This window comes from Hemicordylus capensis, chromosome 6, assembly GCF_027244095.1.
Source record: "Hemicordylus capensis ecotype Gifberg chromosome 6, rHemCap1.1.pri, whole genome shotgun sequence".
NCBI classification, from domain to species: Eukaryota; Metazoa; Chordata; class Lepidosauria; order Squamata; family Cordylidae; genus Hemicordylus; species Hemicordylus capensis.
The window spans coordinates 61,707,027-61,721,710 of NC_069662.1; the positions used below are offsets into that span (position 1 = coordinate 61,707,027).

At 40.6% G+C, this 14,684-nt stretch overlaps 1 protein-coding gene across 5 annotated transcripts in view; it reads right to left on the reverse strand.

Moving 5' to 3' along the window:
- Nucleotides 1–14,684, reverse strand: part of G3BP2 (G3BP stress granule assembly factor 2) — a 68,588-nt gene that overhangs the window by 49,435 nt on the left and 4,469 nt on the right. For 4 of the 5 annotated variants that reach the window (XM_053259622.1, XM_053259624.1, XM_053259621.1 and 1 more), the window contains exon 2: nt 8,978–9,096. In XM_053259622.1, coding sequence (XP_053115597.1) covers nt 8,978–9,072 — 95 coding nt within the window. In that variant the 5' untranslated portion in view covers nt 9,073–9,096. Of the gene's footprint in view, nt 1–8,977; nt 9,097–9,504; nt 9,629–14,684 lie in introns of those variants that run through there. The other variant, XM_053259623.1, reaches the window with a different exon arrangement.

The following is a 14,684-nucleotide window of genomic DNA, read 5'->3' on the forward strand; positions in this document are numbered from 1 at the left end:
ACATTAGTTAAATATGATTTGATCATGATATGCTAGAGCTATAGTAAAAAACAATTAAACTTTGAAGTCCAATAAAAGTTTGATGATGATGTAGACATAATACATTTGTGGAATTTGTATGCTGAATTTAAGTTCAGATAATGTTGCTGAATTTAAATGCTGTCCCTAATGAAGTGAGTGTATCACTGCTGAAGTACAAGCATGACAGAAAATGCAAAGAAATATCTAATATACATAATGTGAAGCAGCATAATACACACAGAGCAAAGACACACAAAGGCAGACTGGTAAAGACAGCTAGACATTAAGAGGTCTGATTGAGCGACTTCTGCAGTAAGCAGGAACCCCTTACCAGGCCTCTTCATGAAGCCATGACATTTGATATAGATGAGTGACCTGCCACTATGCTTCACTGATACAAAACTGAACTGATCGCACAGCTCAGTGCAGGGTATACAAGAGCTACTGATGCTTTATATAATCTGAAGTGTCTTAATACCCTGTATAGCAAGGCACATGATAAATTTGTACACGGCCAGGTATTTGGAGAACTAATGTTTGTGGAGAAGCAGAATACCAGTTTTGACAGTTTTTCGATTAGCTGACCATGCAACACTTTACATAACCTACTTCGATCAGTTAGGAATCTCCTGTGATTAAAGAAAAAACACCAGTAGGCTGCAGTTAAGACTGTTTTCAAGTTTGTCCAGAATGTAGTTCATACAATCAAGGAACATTTTTTTGAAATATTCAAAGATGTCATTTTAGTACCACAATTATTCAGTCCATCTTGCTTGTGCAGGTCTAGTTGTCTGAAAGGACATTTTTTTAAAGTCCTTTATGTAACATGTAAAAAGGTAAGGAAAACAAGGTTTCAAGACAACATTCACTGCACTGCGTGATACTGGAAGAACAAGTCTAAAAACTCCAAATGAGCAACAATGCACTCATCAACATTACCTGTAGTGCAATTATTAGTCTAACACAGTGATTCTCAAACTTGGGTCCTCAGGTGTTATTGGACTTCAACTCCCATAATCCCCAACCAAAGGCCACTGAGGCTGGGGATTATGGGAGTTGAAGTCCAATAACACCTGAGGACCCAAGTTTGAGAATCCCTGGTCTAACAGTAAGCACAAGAGTGGAAGTGATAGTACAATACAGCAATATGCTGCAATAAAGGAACCACCACTTCCAGAATAGTCCGTCACCAAGACTGACTGTAACATTTTTCAGATCAGTAAGAACACACATCAATGATTTGTGAAAGCCAGACCAGGTAGTGTTTCCATTACTGGCAACACTAACACACAAACTTCCTCTGTTCAGTGCATACATCTGGAATATGTTCAAAAGGCCATTATATTTTCCATTAAGAATGATTGCACTGTTTTCTCACAGTTAGCTCTCTTACACATCAAGGAAACCTGTATAAGAAAGCAGAAGAAAAGCAGCCATCCCACCAATCTCTTACAGACAAGGAAATTGATTCAGAACAGAGTCTAATCTCCTTGGCTGCTTTGAGGAAAAAATTGACACAGTGGTTGTCACGCTTCCTGAATATGCTTCATTCTAGGATGCATCAGTGGCGGTACAATTTTTTAAATGCAGAACTTCAAAAACCTTTCAGCAGTAGGGATGTGCACGAAATTCACCTGTATTCTATTCAAAACCATTGAACAGAGTGGAGATTCATTCTAATAGATTCAAATTTGCATTAAATTCAACTCAATGCAAATTTGAACGCATCTCTACTCTGTTCAATGCTTCCAAATCAAATCGATTTTAATTCTAATCAAATTCGGCATAATTTTGTGCACATCTCCATTCAGCAGTATGCTCAGTATATTTTTTTTATCATACATATTAAGACAACTTGAAATCATCATCAAGAAGATTGATGTGATTTGGGATCATTAGAAAACAGCCTAAGAATTGGGGGGGGGGGAGAGGTGTCAGGCAACATGTTTTTTCTATCAATTGCCACACAACTGGTAGGATTTTTCCCAAGTGGAAAAGAACAAGGAGGGTTTTTATCAATATCTGCCAGAAGAGTTGATAAAACATGTGGGTGCAGCCATGAGAAGGAGACAGTCACCTACACCACCATTGTGCTGATCGCAAGTATTGTAATTTAATATAGCATGATTTCAATAAAGTACAGATCACCCTTATTCCCATGGTTTCAGCACTTGTCGTTATGCGTATCTGCGGTCCGGCAATATATACCCAACCTCATTGTCCATGGTATGCAGCTTCATATATTTAGGGTTTTCGGCAGTACAGTTCTGCCCTTACATGATCATCCTCTTTCTGAATGTGCATAAGTGAGAGAAGGTTGCAGAAGGTTGTGAGAGGAGTTTGGAGGAGCAAGGTGGAGTGCTTTGATCTGCATATTTAGAGTTTTGTGTGCTTCTAAACGCCATTTTGGGTAGCATTTGGCATCCTTAGGGTGCAATTGGGAGCATTCAGGAGCCATTGCCCTGGAGCTTTTGGAGCCATTCCTGTGGAGCTTCTTGCAGCCTTGTGCTACCCTCACCAGCAGCTAATTATTACTTTTATAAATTTCATTTTATTCAATTTAATTTTGAGAATTACAGTACTGTAATTTAAATTAAAAATTGATTTGAATTATCCACTGAAAATTGATTCTCCTCACTCCTTGATTCTCTCACACTCCTCTGTGAGGACTTGAATTGGATTTGATTTTGTGCTCCCTATTTCTCCAATCTACCAACCAATCAGGAGGAGGGGTCTTGTGCTAAGTGCTAGACCAACAGTGAGGTGAAGAAATGTCATGATTATGCATTACTGGATAAGCTGGGGGTGGGCATTGTTGGAGTAGCCAGAGAGTTATAGCAGGAGATCTGAGGTAGCAAGGTATAGTGCTATGCTCCATCCTTATTTCAGCTTTTTACACTGTCTTTTCAGTGATTTTTTTGGTTATTTTCCTGGGCTCCAGAATCTAACCTCCCAATTCCCACTGACACAAGGTTTTGTTGTAGGCCAGAAAGGCATCCCCACAAATAACCAGGACCACCTGTACTCTATTATAATTCTCTTGTGTGTACTAACATGAAAGCAGAATATAGTCCTTTATCAAATTAATTTAGTTACTACAACTGTACCTCATTATTGGCAGGGGTTCCATTTCCACATATTACCATGGGTAACAAAATCACCGGTAATGATGCACTGAGTCTATAGGGTCGTGGGGGTTAAGTTCCCAGACAAAGAACCCAAAAAAGTGCCCCAAAACACACACACACAGGCCAAATAAAGTGCCCGCCTTTAAATAAAGTGCCCCAAAGTGCCCTCTGCGGGCCTTTGGGAGTCCAAGGATGCCCCCTCCCCCCAAGTCCCAGGAATTCCACGAAAATCACAGCAATTTTTGTTTTAACAAATGAACCATAAAATGGCTCTCCTCCACAAAGTGTCAGCCAGAAATTTCCTCTGAGACAATTTCCAGCCACTCCCAACCTGCGGATTCATGGAATTAACCCCTTTCCTGCCATTCCCCCCGCCCAACGTATGCTGAGGTTGGGTGTTGATTACCTGGCCACAGATAGGTGAAACTGCAGATGTCGGGTTCCTGTATAGGGAGATCCACTCATACTCATATGCACATTTTGTAATAAATATGTTTCTGGACACTGAATTTAGATTACGTCTTTTACTGTAAGGGGCAGACATTTCACCTTGTACTTCCCATAAGAATGCAGCAAGACAGAAATCCCTGAAACACTGCCATAGTAATTCAAGAAGATTCGATTCCATCACTTATATTACTCAGACAAAACTGTATGAACTTTCACTCCCCCACAGCATTCATTGAACTGTGAGTTATACAACTCCACTATTAAGCACGCAGAGTATAAGAGCTTTAAGTGACCCAAGGCTATATGACTATTTACTTGCATGTTTGACACCACAGAATACAAAAGCAATTAACAGTGTTTCCCAACCGTTTTCATCCTGAAGCACACTGCCCCTGCAACACTTAACCCATTTTTTCTTGTTGAGCAGAGCTGCTACATGATTTTTATGTTTGCTCCCTTTCTCCACCAAGGTATAGATAGCCCTAAGGTGCCTACACATCAGCTAGTGTCTTATGGCACACCAATTTCACAATGCTTATTAATACATGCTATCCCCACTGCCAGACTAGAACTCACATGCCCACTGGCAATTTTTAGCAGGAGCCATGATGTTGACAATGACCCACTTTGCGGGGTGGGGACCAGTTATGACACCCACCTGCAAAGATTAATGGATCAAAATCATAGGGCTGGAGGAGAGGGAGAACATCTAAGCTAGCCCCTGCTTTATGCATGAAATCCAGAGCATCACCAGATGGCTGTCCAGCCTATGCCTGAAGGCCTAGAGTAATCTGTTCTACTGTCACAATGCAATGACTGTTTATTTTCTCCTATTGTTCAACCAAAGTCTTCCGTCCCGTATCTTAAGCTAGCATGGTGTAGTGGTTAGAGTACTGGACTAGGACCGGGGAGACCAGAGTCCAAATCCCCATTCAGCCATGAGACTTGCTGGGTGACTCTGGGCCAGTTACTTCTCTCTCAGACTAACCTACTTCACAAAGTTGTTGTGAGGAGAAACTCGAGTATGTAGTACACTTGAGGCTCCTTGGAGGAAGAGCAGGATATAAAATGTGAAATAGTAGTAGTAGTAGTAGTAGTAGTAGTAGTAGTAGTAGTAGTAGTAATAATAATAATAATAATAATAATAATAATAATAATAATAGATCTAGTCCTGTCCGTGGGGGCAGCCGAGAAGTAGGTGTTTGTCCTCTTCTATGCAACAGCACTTGAGGGATTTGAGGGGTGCTATCATGTGGCACCTCAGCCTTCTCTTCTCCAGGTAATCATACTCAGTTTCCTCATAGTTTTTCAAACCCCTGGCATCTTCATTGCCTCCTCTGAACCCACTCTTGAAGTTCATCCAGCAATTGGACACAGTATGCAGCTGAGGTCTGGCTACTGCAGAACATAATGTAAAGCATTTTGCAGATAAAGATGACTCGTATACACTTTGACTCCAGTGGTCGTCTCAGAGGTTACTAGGGCTCCTTTGTCAGATTTTGATGGATATCTTTGAGTTTGTTCAACCTGAGGATGTGGACAGAATCCTTGATGACATGTAGTCAGCCACTTTCTTGCTTAACCCTTGTCCTCACTGGCTGATTATGACTGCAAGGCCAGGACTGGATTTCAAAAGCAATAAATGCTTCAATAAGGAACAGTTGGGTTCTATTGGGCTGGAGGATAGAATCCCAAAAGGAATGATTCACACACTATTAAAGAGCCCATCTCTGGAGTATCCATATATATATTTTAAAGTTATTACCACCTAGTATCCAACAGACTATTAATGATCTAGATACCTTTACTCAAGATTTCAGTCCAGTTTTGTGACAGAAACTATTGTCGTTACCCAAATGGACAACTTGCACTTGGAAGCAGATGGGGGAAACCAACCCTGTTCATTCTCCTGGATCTCTCAATGACATTTGATACAATCAGCCACAGTATTCCTCTAAACCCCTTTACAGGGATCGGCTTGTGGAGGGACACTGTTCTTAGCTCCATTCATTTCCTGAATGCAGCAGGTAGTGCTGGAGAACTATTGCTATGGCCTCTGGGATCCTTCTTTGTCTCACATGCTTTCTAACCTCTGGGAATCTATTTCAGAGATATACGTTTATGAGACCAGCCTCTCATTGCCATTGAAACTCTGAACTTGTCTGTTGGTTGTGAGAGACTATGAGTAAAAACAAATAGAAACTTAATCCAGACAAGATGGAGGCACTGTGGGTTGGTGATCCTTCCAATCCAATATTAGATGTGTACTCTATTATGGATAGGGTTGCACGATAAGGTTTCAAAATAAAGAAAGACATTGTAAATTGAGAAAAGGCTGAGCTGAAGCATCAGCAACATCGGTTCTGCCTACTGACTCACTCCTACACAAGCCAAGATGCCAGCAAAGGGCTCTTAATTCTTTCCTTATGCAGTGTTACTCACTCCCATTTGTCCAACTCTTGGCCAGCACTCAACAACTGTGTGTGGAGAATTCCTACAGAACGTGAGGTGCTGTTCACACTGGGAGGCTTAGGGTTAAATTTCCGCTTTGCATGTATCTTGGTTTCTGGGGCAGCACGTAGCTAAAATGAGATGAGATTAGCAACTGTGCTGGAGGACCAGATAGGAAGCCCCTGTGAGCTGGATTATGCTCTGATGTTGCTCATTGTCTAGCCCTCACATACACATTCCTGAATCCCACAAAAGACTTTTTGAATTCTGTCTTGTCTTCCAAAGTCCATTCTTGCACATGCAAGTCTCTCAGTTTGCCATCCCAATCTGTGTGCATCCAGGTTTCTCACACACTGCCTTTTTATAGAGATCCTCAGCATTTTCACACTCGCTATCATCTACAGCTCTATGCAACTGCTTCCTATTTGCAGCCTACCATACTCACTCTTGCTCTTCAGGTCTCTACCCTTACAATGATGTAGAACTTACATGGACTTACTAGCCTGGAGAGCTGAGTATTTCCATCAGAGGGGGTATGCCCCTGAACACCAGGTGCTGAGGTGGTATTGCCCTCTTTCCCCCCACTTGTGGACTTCCCAGATGCACCTGGCTGGCCATAGAATGAAGCAGGATTCTGGACTAGTTGGGCCTTTGGCCTGATCCAGCAAAGCTTTTCTTGTGTACTTATGACCTGATTAAATATTCCAACTGTATGTATTTGTTTATTTCGGCCCAAGGCCAGCATAAATACAAGAAAAAACAAACAATAACAACAATAATAAAATACATAAAATATTAATACCTTCAAATACCATATACATGACTGATTTCATTCAAATGAAACCGGTTAATCTGAAATGCACAGCCCGGCATCTCGTGCCTCAATCACTCTAAACAATCTTGCTTGCTATGAAAAAAAATCTTTTAAAAAAAATGTAGTCACAGTTGGAAAATATTCCAACTGTGACTACATTTTTTTTAAAAGATTTTTTTTTTTTTGCAGTAATAAAGTTTTTAAAAATCTGCAGGATTAGATACGTTTTGCAACCCAAGTTTTACTCATTACTCATGAGTAGCATTGGTTAGCAGTTGGTGTCTGAGTACAGTATGTAACAATTGCTGCTTTATTTGTCAGAAGAGTAACAGCAACCTCCCCCCAGCCCCAGTTCAAGTAGTACATTCTATCCATAAAAACCCCTCCATCACTTCCGGGATCCTAGCAGCAGAAGCAATGCCATGCCAGGACCAAGCTTCAAAGCCTACCTCCCAATGGGTTTCCTTAAGAGGATGGAGTTGGCTTTGGATCAGGGCCAATCTGAGATCCAAGGAGGGGTGAAGCTCCTGGCTACTATATAACCCCTCCATCCAGGACTAGTTTTTCCTGGATAAACAACTCCTTAACTGAGCTGTTGCCTTGTCAGACCTCAGTGTGGACACAAAAATGCACTTCCAGGAGCCAAAAACTCATTTTGGAACACAATGAGGTTCAGATTATGTGTTAATCATGATTTTGTTCTTTTTATTGGTCCATTGTTTAAGCCCACTAGTCAATACTCTCAAGTCAGAGTGGTTATAGGAAAGTGAAGGGACTTGTGATACATTGTGAATAAAACCAACTTGCTTCTTTAGGGCCAAATACAGGCTATGATGAATACATAGTTTGGCTCTGTATATTTGTTGTTTTGTCTGTTTGAGCTACGTAGTCATGGTGGGCAACCAAGGTCAGATCATGGCACACAAGGGACTCCTTCCCTGCTGTGCTCCTAGTGAAAACTGTGCCTCTGATTAGCATTGCGAGTGGGTGAAGAATTCCATTTGTGTCAATGGAAGCTTCCTTCCGGAAGCTAATTGTAGCTTCCTCATGGCTATTTAGCTTAAAAACCATGTGCAGAGCCAACCACAAACTATACCATTAGATCAGGGGGTCAGCAACCTATGGGACACATTTTATTTATTTATTTTTCAAATTTGTAGGCCACTCCAAACTTCCATGTCTGGGAGATTTACATCAACATAAAACAGATTAAAAATGAAAACCTTAAAAAGAATTTTAAACCACAGTCCAGTTAAAAACTTGGGTGAAAAAATAAACCTTTGTCAGAGATGAGGAGGCTCTTATTTCAGCATGGAACGCATTGCAGAGTCTCAGGGCAGCAACATAAAAGCCCCATCCCTGTGTAGAGCTGGTGGCAACTGCAGACGAACCTCTCCAGATGATCTCAATGGGCGGTGGAGCTCATGGCAAAGATGACATTCTCTTAAATACCAAGGGCCTAAGCTGTTAAGGGTGTATAGGCTACAACCAGCACTTTGTATTTTGCCTGGAAACTTACTGGCAGCCTGTGTAGCTCTTTTAATATATGAGTAATAGGTCTCTCCATGATGACCCAGAGACTAACCTGGCTGCCACATTCTGTATCAAATTCAGTTTCCTGACTACATACACAGGCAGCCCCACACAGAGCCCATTGCAGTAGTCAAATCTGGAGGTTACCAGAATGTGATGGACACAGATGGCATGTCAGCCAAAGCTGATAGAAAGCACCTCTCTCCACCACGTCAACCTGGGACACCGGGGTGCCAGAAGTGAAACACTAAAGAATTTTTAGTGGTACTTGCACTGACTCCTGAGAGCAAACTGCACCACTGAATTTGGCAGGAAGCAAGTTTTTTATGCTAGATCATCTCCTGCACACCTCCCTGTCCAGAAAGTAACACTGGAATTGCTCCACATTTATATCCATTATCATTTCTATCAATTTCTATTATATCCATTATCAAAGCACAGGAAACCCACTAGTCTAATGTGATAAGAGAAAAATTGTGCCTGATGAGTGAAACAGCTTCTAGATTAAAATGTATTAAGATTTTGTATACCCATAAATTAGAGTGAATAAATTATTACCAACTCCTGCTTTAGAAATTACCTGTGCAAGAAATCCGGTGCTTTATTTAGCAGGGTGTAGTACTGCCTCACAAACTCCCGCCCTACAAGCAGCGGACTTGGCTTCTCCATCACCATTTCTTTGGTACACAGTGTCAAAGGCTATAATAAAACAGGGAAAAACACTTCTTAAGAAACAAGTTACACTTCAGGATAACCAGCCTTAAACATAACATAAATTTGTATCAAAGAAAAACTTTAACTCCTGTTCAGCTAAATTCAACTCCAACAAAATTTCAATCATTCTGTAACTTTTCACCTCAAACTGATCTCTTTAGATGTGCTTGCTAGAAGTATTTAAATATTTAACCTGACAAATGGCACAAGTACAGATTTTACAACTAGCAGATACTATTTATCTTGAATATTGTTCATATAGGGGAGGGGACTTGCACTCCTTGGATACGAAATTTGAGGAAACTTAAGATTTTGTTTAGACTACACTCTAAACCATACAACAGACTGCTTTGAAATGGACAGAAGTGCCAAATAAGATGTTTCCGCAGTTACCTTCTGCAAATTTTGATCCTTGCTGTATCCTTTTCAAGCCCCAAAGGAAGAACCATTTGTGGACTCCTTGTTCTAGTTTGCATTCCAAGATAACCCACAAGCGCTCAAACAGCACTTTCCATAGGAGACAAACATTTGCTAGAATTCCTTCTAGTGAAATGGCTAAACTTCATCAAAAGCTTTTGACATCCGATGGGAAAAAAAATGGGATAGAAATAAATGGAGATTATTTTCACAGTGGCATCCTACTAGATGCCACATCGGTTTTTAAAATATTCATAAAATTATCTGAAGACAGACAAATATTGAGGTGATCAATTAAAAGTGATACTAACATATTCAGAATACTGACTGTCATTCTATCCATAAGGATGATCAAACTGCATGACTGCACAGTTGAAAGGTTGAGTTTCCATGTTAATAAATGCAAAGATGGTACAGTGGGTCAAAAATAAATTTAACTATACATTGTACTGATGGTTTCGAAATTGGCTATAACTACTTAGGAGAATAGCTTGATGTTAAAGATGGAACATCATTGAAGACATCAATGTAGTACGATACAATCAATCAAAAAGAAAAGATTATATAAGCAAGAAATTTCTGTTAAGAATTTATTCTATAAGTCTATGCTGAATTTACTTTTGGAATAGCATGCACAGCTTTGTTCATCTCTGGGACAATAAGTGGTAAAGAAAATACCTATCTGCACTTTCAAAGATCATCTTCAGTAGGAAACTAGTGGTACAATCAAGGTGAGGGTTTTAGATTACAGTAATCCCCACTGCTTTGTTTCCCAGACTATGGAAAACACCTATATCAGGCAGCAGCGATATAGAAAGATGTTGAAAGGCATCGTCTCATACTGCATGGGAGGAGGCAATGATAAACCCCTCCTGCATTCTACCAAAGAAAACCAGAGGGCTCTGTGGGTGCCAGGAGTCAAAATCAAAATCGACTTGATGGCACACTGTACCTTATACGTCTGGAAAAAGGACTTCCTCACAAGCCTTACCTCAAGTGCTCTTCAAACTAAAGCTGTGTACACTCAACTTTCTGAATGGAAGGAGAGCTGGTCTAAAAGGGAGGAGACCTAGTCTTGTGGTAGCAAGCATGAATTGTCCCCTTTGCTAATCAGGGTCCATCCTGGTTTGCATTTGAATAATGAGCACTGTAAGATAACCCACCCCCTTTGGGGATGGGACCACTCTGGAGAGAGCATCTGCATGCTTGCATGCAAAAGGTTCCAAGTTCCCTCCCTGACATCTACAAGATAGAACAGAGAGAGGAGAAGAGAGAGACTCCTGCCTGCAACCTTGGAGAAGCTACTGCTAGTCAGTCTAGAGACAATACTGAGCTAGATGGACCAATGCTCTGACTTGGTATAAGGCAGCTTCCTATGTTCTGAGCTAATCTGCTCAGACCTCATATGTTCACTTCATGTGTCTTGCCATGGTCTCTGGTCAAACCAGTTTTGCAGGTGTTTGAAGTGTTTCAAACTATTACTCTAGAGAAATCAAAACTAGCTTCCAGAAGTATGACTAGTGCAGCTGCAATAGATGAACGTTTTCCTATAGCTGTTGTGGACACCTCAAGTAGTATCCGTAACAAACATGCTCTCTTCCTCGCACCCTCAAGACCTGGGAACTATTTTTCAATTTTTTCTTCTAATATCTGAAAAATGAGTGCTCATTCACTTAGGTGCTCACAAAAGCCATTAAAGAGAAAAATAAGCAACCTCTCTCACAAAAATGCTCTGCCATTCAAGAATATTTTAACATCTTCTTTATATATATTTCTCTTTGATGTACCCGTTGCTCTCGCGAGAGTTCATGAGCAGCTGTCAACAGGGATGGGGATGGGCTAGAGAAAGAATATGGTGGCGGCGGACGGCAGGCGGGCAGCTAGAAAATGATGGTGGTGGCAGAGTAAAACAACAAGATGGGGGCTGGTGGCGGGGAAGAAGAAGGTGGCTGCAGAAAGGGGTGGGCAGGGAAGGAAGAAGACGGTAGGCAGAGGAGAATGTGGTGGGGGCAAGCAAGCAAAAAAGCAGCAGTGGCAAACTAGGGGCGCAGATGCTCTGGCCGGATCACCTAGTTCTTTTTTAAAAGCTCCTGTTAGGGGAGTGAAATTTACTAGATGGAAATTGCTTGAAATCACAACTTATAGAGGACCTGGGGAGGAATTAGGAAAATGGAGCAACTTGCCCCATTCAGCACAATTCCTCTTCCCTTCTGTTAAATTGCATTTTAAATGTGGGCAAATGTTGTGGTGGCAGGAAGGAACAATTGCTCCACAGAAATAATAATCCATCTAGACTAGATGTCCAGAGGAAATACAAATAAAAGTTAGATCTAATGAACCAGTGATTGTCTGCAAATAAGTTGTTTTTAAAAGTTATATTCATCAGTCAGTCATGCAGACAGCAGTTCTTTATGAGATTTAGCAATATCTTCCAAGATGCTCACATTTCTTTCCAGCTGATAGCTAGACCCATTTTGGAATATTTAAATAAGTTAAACCAGGATGAAATAACTCCCCCGTCTTTAAAGAGATCACACACACACACCCCACCGTCGAACCGGCAGGTGCTGGTTCCATGCACACTACTACTGCACACTAGGAAGGGAAGATGTGCAAACTTCTGCTCATGAATTAACCTGTTCTGAGTTTAGATGCAACAAGGAACTATGGTTAGTGTAAAAGTTTTCAATCTCTTCCTCTGGTATGCAAAGGAGGAGAAAGTACAGGGATTCACAGGGAGAACAATCTCATTCACTACTAAACCATGGTTTAGTCAGTCACTTGCCCACTGGCTATATTCGGAAGGCATCTAGGTCAATTAGTGTAAAAATGAAAGCGAGTGCAAGGGTATGAGAGCAAATTATTATGGGGGACAGAGTTGCATCAACTTTCATAGCAATGAAAGCACCGCATTGCTATGACTAGACCAGCAAGCCAGAGGTTGCCAGTTCGAATCCTCATTGGTATGTTTTCCAGACTATGGGAAACACCTATATCGGGCAGCAGTGATATAGGAAGATGCTGAAAGGCATCATCTCATACTGCACGGGAGATGGCAATGGTAAATTCTTCCTGTATTCTACCAAAGACAATCACAAGGCTCTGTGGTCTCCAGGAGCTGACACTGACTCAACGGCACACTTTACCAGATCATAACAAGTTCTCCACATGAATACCTAACCAAACAGAATCATTTCAAAAAACAAAGCCCAAGAACCTGAAAACTGCCACGGTATATTTAACATATTTGTATACCGCATACTACGCAAGTCTCTAATATGTCTGTTTACATATTAGGACTGCATTAGGGAAGCTCTGCTTATCACAACACATCAGGAAAGTAAACAAGTGTGTGTACAGTGCATAAATAAAATACATGAAAAAACACATTACTATAACTCCATGAAAACTTCATGGAGTGCCTTATTTATCAGAGACAACTCTGCACAGTCACTGTTCTGCTTTTGGGAGAGATTTTGAAGAATATATTCCTAAAAATATTTTTTAAAACCACAACAAAAATTTAAATACTTCAGAAGGAAATAATTATCTAGGGAAACCGTTGCATTATTTGATGGCAAAGGTTAAAAAAAGGATTCCCAAGGAAGGACAGAAAATTATAAAGTAGAAGAAAATAATCCTTTGCATCTGTCATCATTGCAGAAGCTGACAGCCATGCTTCTTTTACTGGGGAGGGTGTCTGAAGAATTAAGTCAAACTGAAGTGGCACAAGATGAGGATCTAATGCTAACACATTAAAAATTAGAGGCTAACAAGTTACTAAGTCTGGATGGATCCATCTGAAAGTTCCTAGAACACTCAAATACAAAATTGTCGATATAGCAAAAAAAATATGCAACTAGTCACTAAAATTTGCCTTCTTATCAGAGAATTGGAAAGCAGCCAACACAATACTGATTTTTTAAAAGGGAACTGGAGAAAGTCAGGAAATTACCTGTTAAATATCTAATGGAAATGGATGGAAAATATTATTAAAGAGAGAATTCTTATGCATATAAAAGAACCAGACTTGTTGAGGAAGATCAGCATGGCTTCTGCAAAAAAGCACTGGGAGTTCTTTCAAACACGATCTGAAATTAGGGGGCAAGTACTGAAGCGACCAAGCTTTCATTTGTTATCAGGATGGCAAAAACCCAAGCAAGCAATCACAAAGCATATCTTCAAACTGGGTGAATGGGTAAGAAAGTGGCAAATGAGGGTCAACCGAAGTGTAAAATGAGGCACACAGGGGCAAAAAAATTCTCACTTAACATACATGGGGTCAGAACTGGCAGTAATTTATTAGAAAACATACCTGGGATCACAGTTCATAGCTCAATGGAAATATCAATTCTGTGTGGTGGTAAAAAATTAAAATTTCATTCTAGAGATTATTATGAAAGGGACTGAGAGTAAAACAACCAGCAGAATATTGATTTTGCATACATTTATGTTACAGTAACCTTTTAAAAACTGTACAATTCTAGTCATTGCATCTCAAAAAGGATATTGCCGAGTTAGAAAGATGCAGGAAAAGGCAACCAAAATCATGAAGGAGTTGGAGCATATTTCCTACTAGAACATATTTGGGGTTTTTTAGTTTAGGAAGAAGACAATTAAGGGTGGAATGTGACAGCTCTGTACAATATTGCATAGTGAAGCAAGAACCCCCCACCCCTTCACCAATAATACTAAACCGCTGGGTCAGACATAGCATTAATGTTATTGCTGAATAAATGAAAACCGCAGTTTGTAAGAAAAGAAAAGCCTTTAAACAATTAAATAGTAGAAGGTAGTGAGCTCAGGCAAGCAATCCTTGGTGTAGAGCTTGGGGCATTACAAGAACACAATAATGCCCCTGTTTTCATTTGTGAAATTCGCGTTGGTGTAGCATGGTGGCTAAGACCTATGAAACAGGAAGTCCCCACTTTGAATCTCAGCCTCTGCAAGCCACTCTCTCTCAACATCAGCCCTACCGAGTACTTACAGGGCTGTTTTAAGGATAACGGAATGCTTGTCAAGTCCTCTGAATGCTCACAAACTGCGAAACAATTGCTAAATACCATTACAACACCAGAAAAAAGGAAATGGGTTATACTGAAGGCTCTCAAGGCTGCGTGTGTGCCTGTGCCTCTACACACAAACACACAGGCACG